General features: G+C 37.3%; 1 protein-coding gene across 1 annotated transcript in view; it reads left to right on the forward strand.

Moving 5' to 3' along the window:
• lgr6 (leucine-rich repeat containing G protein-coupled receptor 6) overlaps window positions 1-14,023 on the forward strand; it is an 81,083-nt gene extending 67,060 nt beyond the window's left edge. Inside the window, exons 8-18 of the mRNA XM_084428159.1 lie at window positions 431-502; window positions 2,240-2,311; window positions 2,876-2,944; window positions 3,847-3,918; window positions 5,048-5,113; window positions 5,401-5,472; window positions 6,961-7,032; window positions 8,772-8,897; window positions 9,717-9,871; window positions 10,969-11,049; window positions 12,640-14,023. Of these exons, the coding sequence (XP_084284285.1) occupies window positions 431-502; window positions 2,240-2,311; window positions 2,876-2,944; window positions 3,847-3,918; window positions 5,048-5,113; window positions 5,401-5,472; window positions 6,961-7,032; window positions 8,772-8,897; window positions 9,717-9,871; window positions 10,969-11,049; window positions 12,640-13,889 (2,107 nt within the window). The 3' untranslated portion in view covers window positions 13,890-14,023. The remainder of the gene's footprint in view (window positions 1-430; window positions 503-2,239; window positions 2,312-2,875; window positions 2,945-3,846; window positions 3,919-5,047; window positions 5,114-5,400; window positions 5,473-6,960; window positions 7,033-8,771; window positions 8,898-9,716; window positions 9,872-10,968; window positions 11,050-12,639) is intronic.
• The last annotated feature ends 1,516 nt before the right edge of the window (window positions 14,024-15,539 follow it).

The raw sequence follows: 15,539 nt of genomic DNA on the forward strand, positions 1-15,539 counted from the left end.
GCTTATGGGAGAGTTCTGCACTTTATAAAAAGATAAGATGCAATTGGACTCAGTTGTCCAAGGTGATGAATTAATTTACGGCACCCAAAAAAGACCTTTCAACCTTGTTTATTTAACACGTGTAATTATTTTAGACTGTTTAGAATTTTCGGATTACAATTTGCTGGCAACATGTGTGCCATAAATTAACTTTAGCGTGTTATATTCATAGTGACGGCAGATGATGATGAATTATAAGCTGTTGCAGTGGTTGAATGTGTGGCCACTCCGAATAGCACGTCAGCGCTACAATTTATAGCCTATACGGAACAGATGCAGTTAGCAAAAGCACTCCGCAAAGCGGGTCTTGATCGCTGGATTTCCTCATCCTCTAGTAGACTGTGTTTAAGTGTGCAGATGGTCATATTCTCACTCTCCATGCGTCTCACAGGGGTTTCCACAACAACAACATTAAGGCCATTCCCGAGAGAGCGTTTGTGGGGAACCCACTTCTGCAGACCATGTGAGTATCTCGCCTCAGAAACGACAGTAAAGCCTTTTTCTGTTGACTAAACATGCCTCACTGTGTAACAGACAGAACATGTTATAAAAGTGTGTTTATCTCAGCCAACGGAGCAGGAAATATGTAACAAATATTTGGGTCGTTTTACAAAACGGGTGCCTTTTGTATCCCTTTTTAATGTTAAATATGTGTAGATGTGGAAATAACTCAACAAAAATACAGTACCTTTATTTTTAAATTAATTGAATTGCTTTTTCCTACCTGTATTAGCAAATATATCGATTTTTATAATAATAAAAAAAAAAGGTTTCATCAGTTAACTACTTTAGTTAACGTGACCTAAGAATTAAAAATACTTCTACAGCATTTATTAATCTTAGTTTGTTAATTTCAACAATTACTAATACATTATTAAAATCAAATGTTGTAATTGTTAACATTAGTTAATGCACTGTGAACTAACATTAACAAAGATTAATAAATACTGTACAAAATGTATTGTTCATTGTTAGTTCATGTTAGTTAATACATGAACGAATGCTAACAAATGAAACCTTATTGTAAAAAAATGTCAAAGGATGTCATTTTATCTGTTGAATGGTACTCTATTTTTTAATAAGCAATATTTATGATGTTAACAGGGTTGGCATAAAAATATAAAAATGGACACAGATAAAATAAAAGCAAAATTATCTTTATTTTGTCTATATGTAAAGGAGGCCAGCTAGTAAGAGCTGTGCGAGTAAAAACCTCACTCTCCTGATCTCAAGAGGCGCTCTAGCGACTAACGCCAGAGACTTCGGTCTTTAGCATCCATGTTAGAGCGCCCCCATCTCATGCCAGAGACCTGGGTTTGAGGCCCGCACACAGCAGCCCTGTTACCAATTTATTTTATATCTCAACTCTGTTACTACTTCTTTTTACATCTTAACCCTTTTACCACTTTTTTTTTTACATCTCAACCCTTTTACCAATTACGTTTACATCTCAACTCTGTTACTACTTTTTTTTTACATCTCAACCCTGTTACCAATTACGTTTACATCTTAACCCTGTTACCACTTTTTTACATCTCAACCCTGTTACCAATTACATTTACATCTTAACCCTTTTAACACTTTTTTTTACATCTCAACCCTGTTACCAATTACGTTTACATCTTAACTGTTACCACTTTTTTACATCTCAACCCTGTTACCAATTACGTTTACATCTCAACTCTGTTACTACTTTTTTTTCTTTACATCTCAACCCTGTTACCAATTACGTTTACATCTTAACCCTTTTAACACTTTTTTTTACATCTCAACCCTGTTACCAATTACGTTTACATCTCACCTCTGTTACTACTTTTTTCTTTACATCTCAACCCTGTTACCAATTACGTTTACATCTTTACATCTTTACCGTTACCACTTTTTTACATCTCAACCCTGTTACCAATTACGTTTGCATCTCAACTATGTTACTACTTTTTTAACATCTCAATCCTGTTACCAGTTTTTTACATCTCAACCCTGTTATCAAGAACAAAATATTTTTTTCAATTATAAACTCTTTATTATAAACTCGCTTTATTAATTTAGCTGGATATGGCACTTTGTACTTTATTAATGCTTAAATACATTCTTTCCTGAAAGGATATAAATATATCCTTGTCAAAAAGGAACAGGCACCCGTTTAGAATGATCCATTAAATTTCTAACAAAAACGAATGTCTTTTTCTTCTCTGTTCAGTCATTTCTACGAGAATCCCATTCAGTTTGTTGGAAGATCAGCATTTCAGTTCTTGCCAAAGCTACACACACTGTGAGTACACGTCTATGTGTGAAATTATCACATAAACATGATTAAACAGAACAGTTTGGCTTCCGATAAGGCACCTCTAAAGTACCAGTTGGCAAATGTGTATAATTTCCATTTCATAATCGCTTTCATTTTGATGAATACTGTAATCTTGCTCACCTCTTGCCATCACCTCTCTCATAAGTAAACATTAAACTAGTAATTTGTCTCCAAAAAACAGCACGTTTCAATTATAACCTCATAAATGCCAGAATATGAGATTTAGCTTTTCATAAAACCAGTAAAAAAGTAATTTACCTCTCTCCAATTACACAGATAATGCACAAGAATGCTGTGAGTGTCTATTCAGCATTCATTATTTTGATACAAAGTCTACCGTCTTCCATTGTTGATTTTGGGTAGCGTTGCAAGTGCAATCAAAATGATGGAATCAAGTGGAATAATATTCCCTCTAGATGATGGAGAGCTAAGTGTGTACGGTAACAGTAGACATCCCTGTGGTTTTGCTGGACGACATCTTCATTAGCAGAACGATCCTCACTAATGAGTTATCTAATCTCGTTTTAGCTCTTTGAACGGGGCCACTGAGATCCGAGAGTTTCCAGATTTGAAAGGAACCACCAGCCTGCAAGTTCTGTGAGTCTGAGATCAAATGTCCCCATTTCACGCAGGATCGGTTTCACTTAAGAGACTTCCAGAAGTTCTTCCCACCGTCGAGGACAATGGAATAACCGTTGACAAAATAGAGATGCTTTTACTGATCTCTCAGCATGTCAGCAAGGGTAAAAACGATGCTTAGGCAAGGGCCTGCTGAACCGAGCCCTTCAATGTTTACTTGTGAAGCATCTGTTAATATGAAGTATATAGTTACTGATCCTAAAAGCCACTGAGCATTAAACCCCTCATTAGAGTTAAGGGGGATGGGTTTTTAAACAGCTTTTGGTCGCACCCCAATCTTACGCCATGGTTTGAGTCAAAGTTGCTGTGTTGGGCTGGTCGTGTTCCTCAAACTAAGCAACATTTTGATAGCGCCACAGTGTTTACAATATTTACACAAAATATTGCCTAGTTTGAGGAACCCGACCAGCCCAACACAGCAAATGCGTTTACAATTTTTACACTGTAAAAAAAAGTTGCTGCCTTACATTTTTAAGCACTTAAAACTTAAACTTGGATGTTTAAGTCATTTCAACTTAAAATTACATTACATCTGACTTATTAATATTTAATTTATTATAATTAATCAATTTGAATGATCTTTGTCTTGGTTCCAAAAAAAAAAAAAACATCTAAACACCCTCAAAACAAGACTATATACTTATATATAAGTGAAATAATGATATATTTTTTCTTGTTGAATTAGCATAATTTTTAACTTACTCTAGGGATAAATCTCAGTTTATTTTTAAGTCATCTTTTGCAGTGCATTCACATTCATTTATTTGCCCGTTTCTCTCTCCTGGTTCTCGCACACACACACACACACACACACACGCATACACACACAGTGTAAACTTTCCTCTTTGATTTTCTCTCAGTACGTTGACCCGAGCTGGACTGACCGGCCTGCCATACGATCTCTGCCACCTGCTGCCTAAATTAAGAGTGCTGTGAGTTCCCAACACAAATACGCACCTGCAACACACAAACACATTCAAAAGCTCAGCTCTAAAAGATTCCTAAAGATCCGAACTGGCAAAGGGAGTTGAAATTCCCCCTGAGGGATTTGATGTAACCAAACTTTCAAGGAGTTCCTAAAAGCCTCCTTTAACATGAACTTCAAAACATCAGCAGGTGGATATTTTTAGCCAACTTTACTTCTTTTTTTTTGATCATTTGCGCAAGCTTGTGCAAACAATTTGAAAGTTGTTAAAAAGTCATTTTAATTAAATTATTTTTGAATCTCAGCTTTTTTCTTTGCATTTAATCACTCTTTGTAACATGTTTAGGAGCAACCACTTTCAGGTGAACCCCTGCAGGAAAAGCGAGACTTTATGTAACTGTTCAAATGATGAATTAGACCTCTGGGGAAAGTAGCTGCTTAACATGCCATTCTCTCGATATATTCGCTTATTCTCTCTCCAAGGTTTCTTCTTGCATAAACACTATATTGGGTAAAAAGAAAGAATACTAAAAGATGGTCTTAAAACTAAACTCATACTGACATGCAACTTGGAGCACTTATTATAATGTTACATTAAGAAACGTGTACATTTCACGATGACAGAAACAGTATAAGGGAAAGATGGTGCACTTGTAGGAAAAATTGAGAATTGTAATGCTCATTTCAGATCATGTTAATTGAAACTAAATAAGCTAAAACATACCATTACTGAGTTTTTTTTTTTTTTTTTTTTTTTTAGTTTAAAAAATATTGTTGAAATGTAATTTTACAGTCGGTGGTTTCACATTCAAACAGAAACTATATTTGAACTGACTTGCATTAATGGGTCTTTGTTTTATAGAGTCACAGACCCACCAGTGCTTAAACTGGGATAGAAGTGGAAAATACATAAAAAAAAAATATGACTTTAATTTGTATATTTCTATGTTTTTGTATTCATTTGATATTAAACTACTGATATGTTAAGAATTTTATAAAATTATTGTGAAGTGTTACCAGTCAACCTCTGTCATTATTCGTGAGCTACTGTAAAAAAAAAAAAAAAAAGAAAAAGCTTTTTGAGATAAAGAAGTCTCATGTGAAGACATTTCTAATCTATATTTGTTTGATTTCAGGGAGCTGTCTCACAATGTCATAGAAGAGCTGCCGAGTTTCTACCACTGTGCCTCGCTTCAAGAGATGTGAGTTCAGGCGTCTCTCTCTAGTGTAATAGAGTAATATTGCCAATATCTAAGATATCTCTAATAACCCGCATAGTATTTGACAAATGACAAATGAACGTCATTACAGTAGCAATCCATCACTGTCCATATTGTGGAGGCTTTCAAGTTATGTCCTTGGTCGCTGTGTATGATGTCTGGCGTAGTGTGTTTGTGTGTGTGTGTGTGTGTGTGTGTGTGTGTGTGTGTGTGTGTGTGTGTGTGTGTGTGAGATGCAATAAAACCAGATTTTTGTTTTGACTCGGCAGAGGCCTGCAGCACAATCTGATCAAACAGATTGAGATGAACACATTCCAACAACTCAGCTCTCTGCGCTCACTGTGAGTACTGTACACACACACACACACACACACACACACACACGCACATATCTTCTGATGGCCTCAAGAGTTACAGTACAATATAAAAGCACCAGGGAAAATGCTTCCGATTTGCATTTTTCTAATTTAAAGGAACACTATGTAAAGAAAAAATTGAATATTAATTAAAATATTAATTAAAATATTGAGTCGAGACATCATCAATCTTTTTGTCTTATCATGATTCACTGGTTAGCTTGTTATAAGTGTTTATATTTTAGACCTGTTGGGATGGTTTTCATGGGAAATTGCGTACATACGTCACTCGCCCGTGCGTGTCTCATCATATCCGTAAATAGAGTAAATTTTCCATGGCTACTTTGACGCGTTTATGGTGTGTGAGTGGCAGAGGTTAGTTGTCACAGCGAGCGAGAAAGCTTGACATGGATCCGCTAAATCTCCCAACTTCTGGGGAATCACCCGTTTTAAACAAACACCGAAACAGAGGAGAGTCTGCTGGCAAAAAGAGCTCGTAATAAAACAAGAATCAACATTAGTTTGACTTTTCAGAGATGGCGAGAACTGAGGGATTTGAAATGTTGTAAAAGGAGATGATTATTTTATTACTCAACAGGCGAGTAAGGTATTTTATTGAACAGATAAATTGCCATATGTAGCTCTCTAACAGAGTTCATTGTAAAGCATTATCTATTGTGAAGTCTATTAATAGGTAAAGCTACAGTAACATCTTCAGCTAGTCCGCTTGAGATCCTTTCCATCCAAACAGGTTGTATCTCTAAAGCCTAGTAGTGAATGTTTTATGAGCAGTAAGATAACCGTATTCATCCGCAGAGCCGAAGCACAACCAAAACAATGTTCTTCCACAGAATACATGCAGTTTTGTTTTTTTATCCACTACAGGTCCAAAAGTTACAGTGTACCTTTAATACACATTTTACATTACAAATTGAAACATAATGATGGATAAAAAAATAAAATAATAATAATAAAATGTATACTAAATAAATAAATAATACTTTTTGCTTACAGGCACTCAAACTGCATGATTGATTTGAGAAAAAATAAAATAAAATCAAGTGCACGCGTTTTAAATATTCCTTATTAATTTCCAAATTTTTAAGCATTAACCGTTTAAATGGGGTTTATGTTTTAAATTAACTCCACTGTATATATAGATTTTTTGAGAACACTGATATTGTGTCAAGAAAGAATTTATTGAGAGAATTCATAGAAATATTTGGTAAAGCTCACCAACACTTCCACCTAGAGGCCAAGACAAGCTAACCAATTGACAACTACCAACCATAAGCCAGAAAATTATATACAAAACAATGATTTATTGTTAAAAGAATATGAGAGCAAGACAGATATCTGATAAGCATAGAAACTTTAATGTTGGCTGTCAAGTTCTGAGCAAAAGCATTTCTATTTTTATGAGAAAAGGATAAATGACAGGTGTATGGATGAGTAAATAATGTTTCATTACAGGGATCTTAGCTGGAACCGGATCAACACCATCCACCCTGACGCCTTTTCCTCTCTTCAGTCTCTCATTAAACTGTAAGTATACTATATGCAAAACACTGCACAGTGTGTATCATTGGATTTTCCACTGAAGATAAAGCGCACACAGTCAAGATGCCTGTATAGATGTACAAAACTGTTATTAAACTGTGACTAGATTCCATGATGCACACTTTTGAGTTTCTGTCATTCGTGCAATGCTTTCTTTGGCTCAGAGTGAAAAGACTGTGCTTGTAATCATGGTTAAAAGCTCTGTGCATTGTTGAAGACGTGCATCGTCAGTCACAGGCGATTAAATGCAAGCAGCATTAGGTGAAGAATGTGATGAATGAATGAGGAAGACTGATAAAGTGTGACAGAGTGAGGCTGATAAATGTGTGCAGCAGTGAATCACAGTAGAGTGTCATACCCGAGAAGATATCGCAATAGTTATAGACCTCATATAAACCTCTAAGTAATTACTCTGGGGCAAATTCACTACCAAACAAAGTGCATGGAAAAGGCAAATCACTGTTCAAGGCTCAATACAAGTACAACTCCTTCGACAGTGTCTATGGCATGCTGTTGATTACCACAAAAAAAATTATTTTGACTCGTCCTTCACTTTGTAAATTAATTAACAGCATGCCACAGATGCTGTCGACAGAGCTTCACTTGTGTTGAACCTGGAACATGCAAAGTTTTATTTAAACCGATGCATTTCAGCTTTCATCAGGGTTAAAAGTTCAAGTCCTGTGTGCCAAAACATGTCGGTTTAAATAAAACATTCTCCTAACAACAAGTGTTGTTGGATTTTGAGAACTTCACAGCCTCTTCACTGCAGAATACTGGTATTTAACACACACACAGACACACACACATATATATATATATTTTGAAACATTGAAAGAAGAAGCTGATCAACCCGTGCCACCATCACAAGCATGACTTTGGCTTTAAAAGTGGTATGTTTATATTTAGTTTGTTGTACACTGTAGATGACTCTTCACGTCCTCATCCGTTTGGAAGTGCATGTAAAGTGGATTTGCTTCCGCAGCACAGAAAATGTCAGACATGTCCTCTTGACATGTCGACAACATGAACCAAACTCTTCCAGTCTCAGCTACAGCTACAGTGTTTGAAGGTCAAAGTAGACATTGTTCACGGGCAGCCAATGAAGACCATAGGCTAGCATTATGCACATTAGTTACAAATCGATGTAGTTTTGAGCAGGAATTAAGTCTGGAATTACTGACGACTCCTTTCAGGCAGTTCAGAATCGATGTATTCGTTTGAGAGACAATAACTCCATTTATCTGCACTTTGATCTTTAAAAATTTGCAGTCTGTTTACATTCACAAACAGCTATTACACTACATGAAAGGTAAAAGCATAATCATGTTCATGTTCATATAGTTTATGCGATGAACCTGTGGTTACTCTGCAAGGATACCTATGTGAACTTGAGGAAAACTGACTTCACACATCCACTAAAATCACTAACACGCCAGCTAACTGCATAACCGCAAAATGGCTAAAACTTCAATGTGATGGTTGCCTTTTTGACCGCATCACTGAAGGTAACGCATTTCACTTCAAAAGCTGCTAAATCCTCATGACTCTAATTTCAAGATTTCCAAAAGAAGATCTCCAAGGCACAGTGTTGACAAACGTTCACACAAAATGATCTTTTGATTACATTTTAAGTAGGTACTTCAAGTGTAGCACCACTTTAGCTCCATCTGCAACTTTTTTTTACACATGATGATCCATCTATATCTCCTCTCTCCATCCAGAGATCTCACTGGGAACCGACTGAGCAGTCTCCCGCTAGTTGGGCTAACAAGTCTTACTCATCTTAAACTGAAAGGCAACATGGCACTCTCGCGTTCTTTCAGAGAGGAGGACTTCCCCAACATAAGGTACTTGTGATAACCAATAACCCCAAATAAACTCTGCTATCCCGCGCAACAACAGATTAGCTAGACTTAAAACACTTTCATGTTAAACCATCAAAGAAAATTCACAAGTGTATGTGGTTATTAAGTCCCACAACACAAATGCCTCGAATAGCTCAAAAACACATGAAGGTTTTACTCTGTTTTCGGAGAAACATTCAATCGTTTATAGATTTGACAGTTTCAAGATACTAACAATCTGGAACAGGCTGTGCCCCAAGGAACATTCTGTTCATTTGTACGAGTAAACGATTTCTGTTCGGTTCCCTAGAATATCTGGCTTGATGCAAGTCATCTGACAGGCGGAAAGATTATTTCAAGATACCTTACTCTCAATACAAGAGAGGCTGTTATAAATATCCTGTCTCGATTCATCAACAGCACAGGGCTTTGGAAGCGCTCCAAGACGTCAGCCTTAAGTGCTGCTGTGATTTGATTAGCACCTCAAGAAATGAGAGATTTCAAGTATTACCATTTCCAAAAAGCAGCTGATTACAATTAAAGAGAAGTCACGGTTTCAGTCGTGACCCAAATACATTTAAAATAGCCCTTGCAGTTAGATGTTTTGCTAGATTACTTCATGCATTATTTGCAGATTGATGAATCATTTTTTCCTCTGAAATGGGATCTTTTATAGTTTTCATATTTCCTTAAACTGATGCAATATGTCCTTATTTTTAATGTTAAAACTCCATTTGGCACATAATAATAGAACTATATAACAATATTTGACGGAACATATACAATTATTTTGAATTTTATACATCACTTTTGTTGAAACAGGGTAATTGAGATGCCATATGCCTATCAGTGCTGTGTATTTGGAGCCTGTAACAGCTACAAAGCAGCCAGCCAGTGGGAAGAACAGATGGGCAGTGAAGAGGAAGATCTCCAGAAGAAAGCGCTGTCCCTGTTCCCCATTCACACTGACAACAACTGTAAGTCCTACAGCTTAACTAGGCCATCTCACAAATCTGTCTAACATTTTACAGCATTGTGACTAGGAAGAAAGTGGTAGCAAACACCATTTGCAAAACAGTACCTTTTTTTAACTTAGTACAATGGTAATAACATGGTATTCTTTGAAGTACCACCAGTCACCATCACTATCTAATAAAGTCACTTAAACTATGATATAACAAAAACAGAAGTGTGGGAATTACGTAGTGACCATCCACAAGTGAAGATGATTTCAGGCATTTAAGCTTAAGCATTTAGATCAAAATGGTTTTATACTTTCTGAGGTGATCTCTTCACCTTCTTAATAGACATGCAAACAGCTAGAATAAACCAGTTGGATAAGTTGAAATTATCTGAACTTATCGTGGCAAGTTTCCCAACTCCAATACTGTATTGTATCAAGTCACTCAAGTTTGTACAGTAAACCTTTTATCAAAGTCCCTGTAGCCAAAAAATGAAAACATTGACCTTACACAAACACGTTCCTCATATGAAAGGAACATAAAAGCACCACTTGTAGCGGTTTTCCACAGTGTGTGTGAGTGCAAGTCTATTTTTATTTGCTCTCTTCTATCTGCCAGTTTCTTCATCTTTAATTAGCACAGTAGAAACATGTCAGGGCCGTACAGTAACCGCAGGTATTTGACAGATGAAATAAAATGTGTCTTTTCTCCATGCATTCCTCGATGCGATCTGATCAGGTTTCAGACTTGAAAGCAGTCCTCCGTAATTACACTCCATGGGAAATTAGATAAACATTAACAATTCAAGGTCCAAAACGCACCATTTGGCTTATCGGAAAATAACAAAACCAGAGCGTGAACAAAGCCTGATGATTGATTGCACACTGAAGGAGAAATGGAAAGTTGCAACTGAGATGTGTTCGGTGTTGAGTGGCGCTAAAGCCCTTAGATAAATTAATCCGTTCCAGCAGACTTGATGTCCATAACATGGTGATTTATCTTCTGCCAGACTGAGTGCATCATGGCATCTTGAACACTGAAGACTATTTCATCATACTGCCATAAATGCACAAACCAAAGGAGCCTCATGCTTTTCATGTGTTCACTTGCAGATGACCTTGACTTAGAGGAATTCCAGTTAGCTATTGAAGAGTCCAAACTACAAACCAGCATACAGTGTACCCCCATCCCAGGTAAATTCAATCAGCAACACATCTCAACTCTAGGTCACATGTTGCCACCAAGACTGTGTTCATATCGATTACAAACAAACTAAACGACACGCATGTTGAAGAAAACTATTTTTTACACCAAATTTCTCAGAATCTCCGCTAACACTTCAGCTTAGCATGATTTGATAACCATGTGAAGAAATGTCAAGTGTTGCCACTTCCAGAAATGGTGCTGATATAAAAAAAAGAAAGAAAGATGGTTTCAGCTGTGACCCAGTTATGTATAAAACAGCCATTGTTGTTATATTTTATTTTGCATTTTAATAAGATTTGACAAATATTAATAAATGTGCTTCAGTATATTCGAAATGAACAAAAACAGCCAGATACCAGGGAAAGTTCACAGTTCTCTATTCCAATTTCGATACCACAGCTATAACTACATGCCTAACTCATATAAATTTAAAACACGAATAAAGACAAGTAACAGTAGTTTTCAGGTAGAGACATAAAGTAATCAAATGTAAAACTCTTCACTGTATATTTTAAACAGATTAATCCTTATTAAAGTTTCAAAAGTTATTCAGTCAAGAACAGTGAGTAATTTTTTCTTTGTCCTTTTGTTGTTTGAGTAACATTGAAAACACAGAGAGCAACATAAATATTAGGCTGCTGTCACAAGACCTAATGATCGGATCCAATATACTGATACTTATGCACATACATGTGTTGTCTTTCTGGACTGTTTACTTTCACTCAAGCCATAACCGACTGTGGTCGGATACTCGCAAAGACGGTAGGATACTTGCTGAGATGGGCATTTTGTTAGATGTGAAACAGAGTTCATTTCAGTATTCGACTTTCGAAAAGTCTGAGACTTTTTGTTCTTTTTCTTTTCTTTCTTTTCACACAGCGTATGAGTAACGAATTGAGTTCCCTTTTGTGTCTTCTTGCACTTGAATATTTAAATTTGGCAAGGTTTAAACTTTCGTGACAATACAGCACTGGCCCATCAACAGTCCCGAGCATCGGTCACATTTGTTCCCGTTTATGTTCTCACAATATTGCATTGTTAGAATTCATAAAAAAGTTACCAGCTAACTGACGATTGACACCGATTCATATTCTCGCCAATGTCGATTTCCACTCACATTTGGCGCTCTGCGAGTGTTAATTTTAGGCCCTGTTTATGTAAATGACCATGGAGCGTACTACTAAAGAAGGTAAAATGTGGCCTGCTATTATTCTCTTAATCTATACATACAAGCAGTTGTATTAAAACCATTCACAAATGTCTGCCATATTCTCTGAAAAACTTTTGAATTATGGGGGAAAAGAATCTAGTCAGATTCTTGCAGTACTATATTTCTGACTCTGTGTGAAGATGCTAATAAAGATGCATTGGGTCTCATGAAACAAGCACAAAAACTTGTGTACTTAATTTGAAAACAAAAAACTTTTCTTACATAAAATGTTGCACTTCTTTCAAAGCAACAATTGATGCAATAATTATTTTAAGAAAGAAATGCAGTCTTGTGTGAATAAGCCTCAAATGAATTTGTTCTTTCTGATATAATGCTCAAATTCTAATTGATCATTTCACCCCTTCAGGTCCATTTAAACCATGTGATAACCTGTTTGACAGTTGGGTGGTACGGCTTGGCATGTGGCTCATCTCTTTGGTCTCGCTGACGGGAAACAGCCTTCTCCTCTTGACTGTCTTTGCATCCCCCAGCTATCTCTCCCCTGTTAAGTTCATCATCGGCACCATCAGTGGCGCCAACCTGCTTACGGGCCTGTGTACCGGCACCTTGGCATTGGTCGATGCCCGGACATTTGGAGAGTTCGCCCTGCACGGAGCTCAATGGGAAATGGGTGTTGGTTGCCAAACAACAGGCTTTCTTTCAGTACTAGCCTCGGAGGGGTCCATACTCTTCCTGACTTTGGCTGCAGTGCAGTGCAGCGTGTCCGTGTCTTGTGCTCGCGCCTATGGAAAGTCGCCGTCCCTGGGAAGCGTGCGAGCCGCCTCTGTGGCCTGCTTGGCACTTTCGTTGGCAGTCGCCGCTTTGCCGCTAATTGGGGTCGGGGAGTACGGGGCAACTCCACTCTGCACGCCTTCACCACTGCCGGATGGCGAACCCTCCACGTTGGGTTTTATGGTCGCTCTGATAATGATGAACTCCCTGTGTTTCCTGGTGATCACCGGAACTTACATCAAACTGTACTGGGACCTGATGAAGGGTGACTTCGACAGCATTTGGGATTGTGCCATGATCAAGCATGTGGCCTGGCTCATCTTCACCAACTGCCTGCTCTACTGCCCCGTAGCCTTCCTCACCTTCTCCTCCCTTCTGGGACTCTTTCCTGTGAGCGAGGAGGTTGTCAAATCAGTCGTCCTGGTGCTTCTGCCTCTTCCTGCAAGCATCAACCCCTTGCTCTACCTCCTCTTCAATCCACACTTCCGTGAAGACGCACGTCTCCTTTTTAGAAGAGCTCACCACCATCATGACCACAACCTGGATTCCTTCGTCTCGGTTGACACGGAGAAAAGCTCATATGACTCCACTCAAGCCCTGGTGTCCTTTGCCGCTGAGGCAGATGCAGTGTTCGAGAGTTCATCAGCACCAAACCCAGACACAGTCGCACGGTTTTCTTGCCCACCCTCAGTGCCTCTCATCCCATGCCAGATGCAGATGAAACCCTCAACAGAGAGGGAGAGCGTTGGAGAGAACCTGGTCAGGTCAACACCAGAACTCATTGCCAAAGAGCAGGAGTATTTCAGGAGCAGTGGACTGGAAACTCATAATGGCACCTTCTTTTCTGGAGTCTACCACTCCCCGATTCTCTCAGCTCATTCTTAAGTCTTCTCCTAAACTCTAAAGCTTTCAAGGACCCAAGGAGTTTGAGAAGCCGTGAGCCTACATATGAACTGACCCCTAAAACCTTCAGAGCTAATGAACAATGAACTGTTTTCATGTGGGACTATATACAACCATACTGTCCCAACTGCTACATGGCATAAAAAAAGCCTAATCACATTTTGTGACACAATCTTGTGGGCCATTCAGTAATTTAAGCAATGTTCAAAAACAAATCCGCATTTATTTTTTTTGTAACTTTGTAACTTGTTTGTGTAATTAGGCTAAAGGAATGTTCTGGTTTCAGTATCATCACCATCCAGGGAATATTGAGGATTTTCAAATAAAATAATTTCCCGTTCAATTCCTTCCATAAAAACAAACGAAACAATACAAGCACGTACAATGGAAGTCTATGTGGAAAAGTACTGCACGGGTATGAATATTAAAATTCACACTGTATCTACAAAACAGTGTTACATAATAACAAATCCACCATGTATTTGGTAACGCATAACCAGAAACGAAGCTAATACGATTTACAGCTTTACAGCTCCAACGTCTTTTTTTTTTTTTTTTTTTTTTTTTTTGCTTTACCAAACACATTTAATTGTTTTGAACCTGGAACATTCCTTTAATTAGAAAAATATCACAGGGATGTTTGCTGATGTAAAAGGAGTGATGTATCTAAATATGTCAATGTGAAAAAGGTCTCTGCATAAAGCTCAATTCTTATGTCATGTATCTCAAAGCATTATGCATTCATTTCCAAGTGTGTATATATCCTTGTTAATTATTTGCAAGTTGTAACTTGCTAATGTGCACCTAGTGAATAAAAAATAATAATAATTGTATGGGAAGGTAAATACCTATGTATATTGTCAAATAATATTTAGTGAAAATACATCATGCCAAGAGATGCTAGAACAAAAGGCCAGAAACATACTCTCTGCAAGTACACAAAAGGCTTGGCCAATGAACTGCAAGCTCCCAGTCCCACTGTACATATTAACATGAATAGTGGTGGTAAGAAATTCTTGAGAGAACAGAGTCACCTTCAAATGTCTGTGCCATAAATTCAGGTCTCTAGCTATAAACATGTTGACAACTTATTTTAACTGATTGACTTTCTTCAAACCAATGCTCCAACACGACATAAGTTGAATGCAATATGCATTAAAATGAGTTTAAACGTAATTCGTAATGCAACATTTCAGAAGCATGAACATCAAGCTTAAGTAATTTGAAGCATTGCGTTCATGTACTTGCATAAACTATGTCACAGCATCTATTTTTATTTCAGAGTTGCATTTCATTTTTTTACGTCAAGGCCACATGATTAAGGAAGAGCAAAAAGTGATATATGTCAGTGCTATAAACTGAAGATATAAAAAGAACTATGCGTGATTTGATTAGGTCGTAATAAAGCTTGGTCGGGATCTTTTACAGATTGTAAAGTAGGCTAGCTATTGTATTGTAAAATATAACTACCTCTGATCTAGCATGCTATACCTTTTTTATCCTCATTGATTTCTATTCTTTTTTATATTAAATGTATATTAAAATGTAATTTTTTATATTGAAATTTTAAGATCTTTGTACAACAGACACTATTCTGGATGTAAATATTTTCGTATTTCTGTACACATGTGA

This window comes from Rutilus rutilus (genome assembly GCF_951802725.1).
Source record: "Rutilus rutilus genome assembly, chromosome: 13".
NCBI lineage: Eukaryota > Metazoa > Chordata > Actinopteri > Cypriniformes > Leuciscidae > Rutilus > Rutilus rutilus.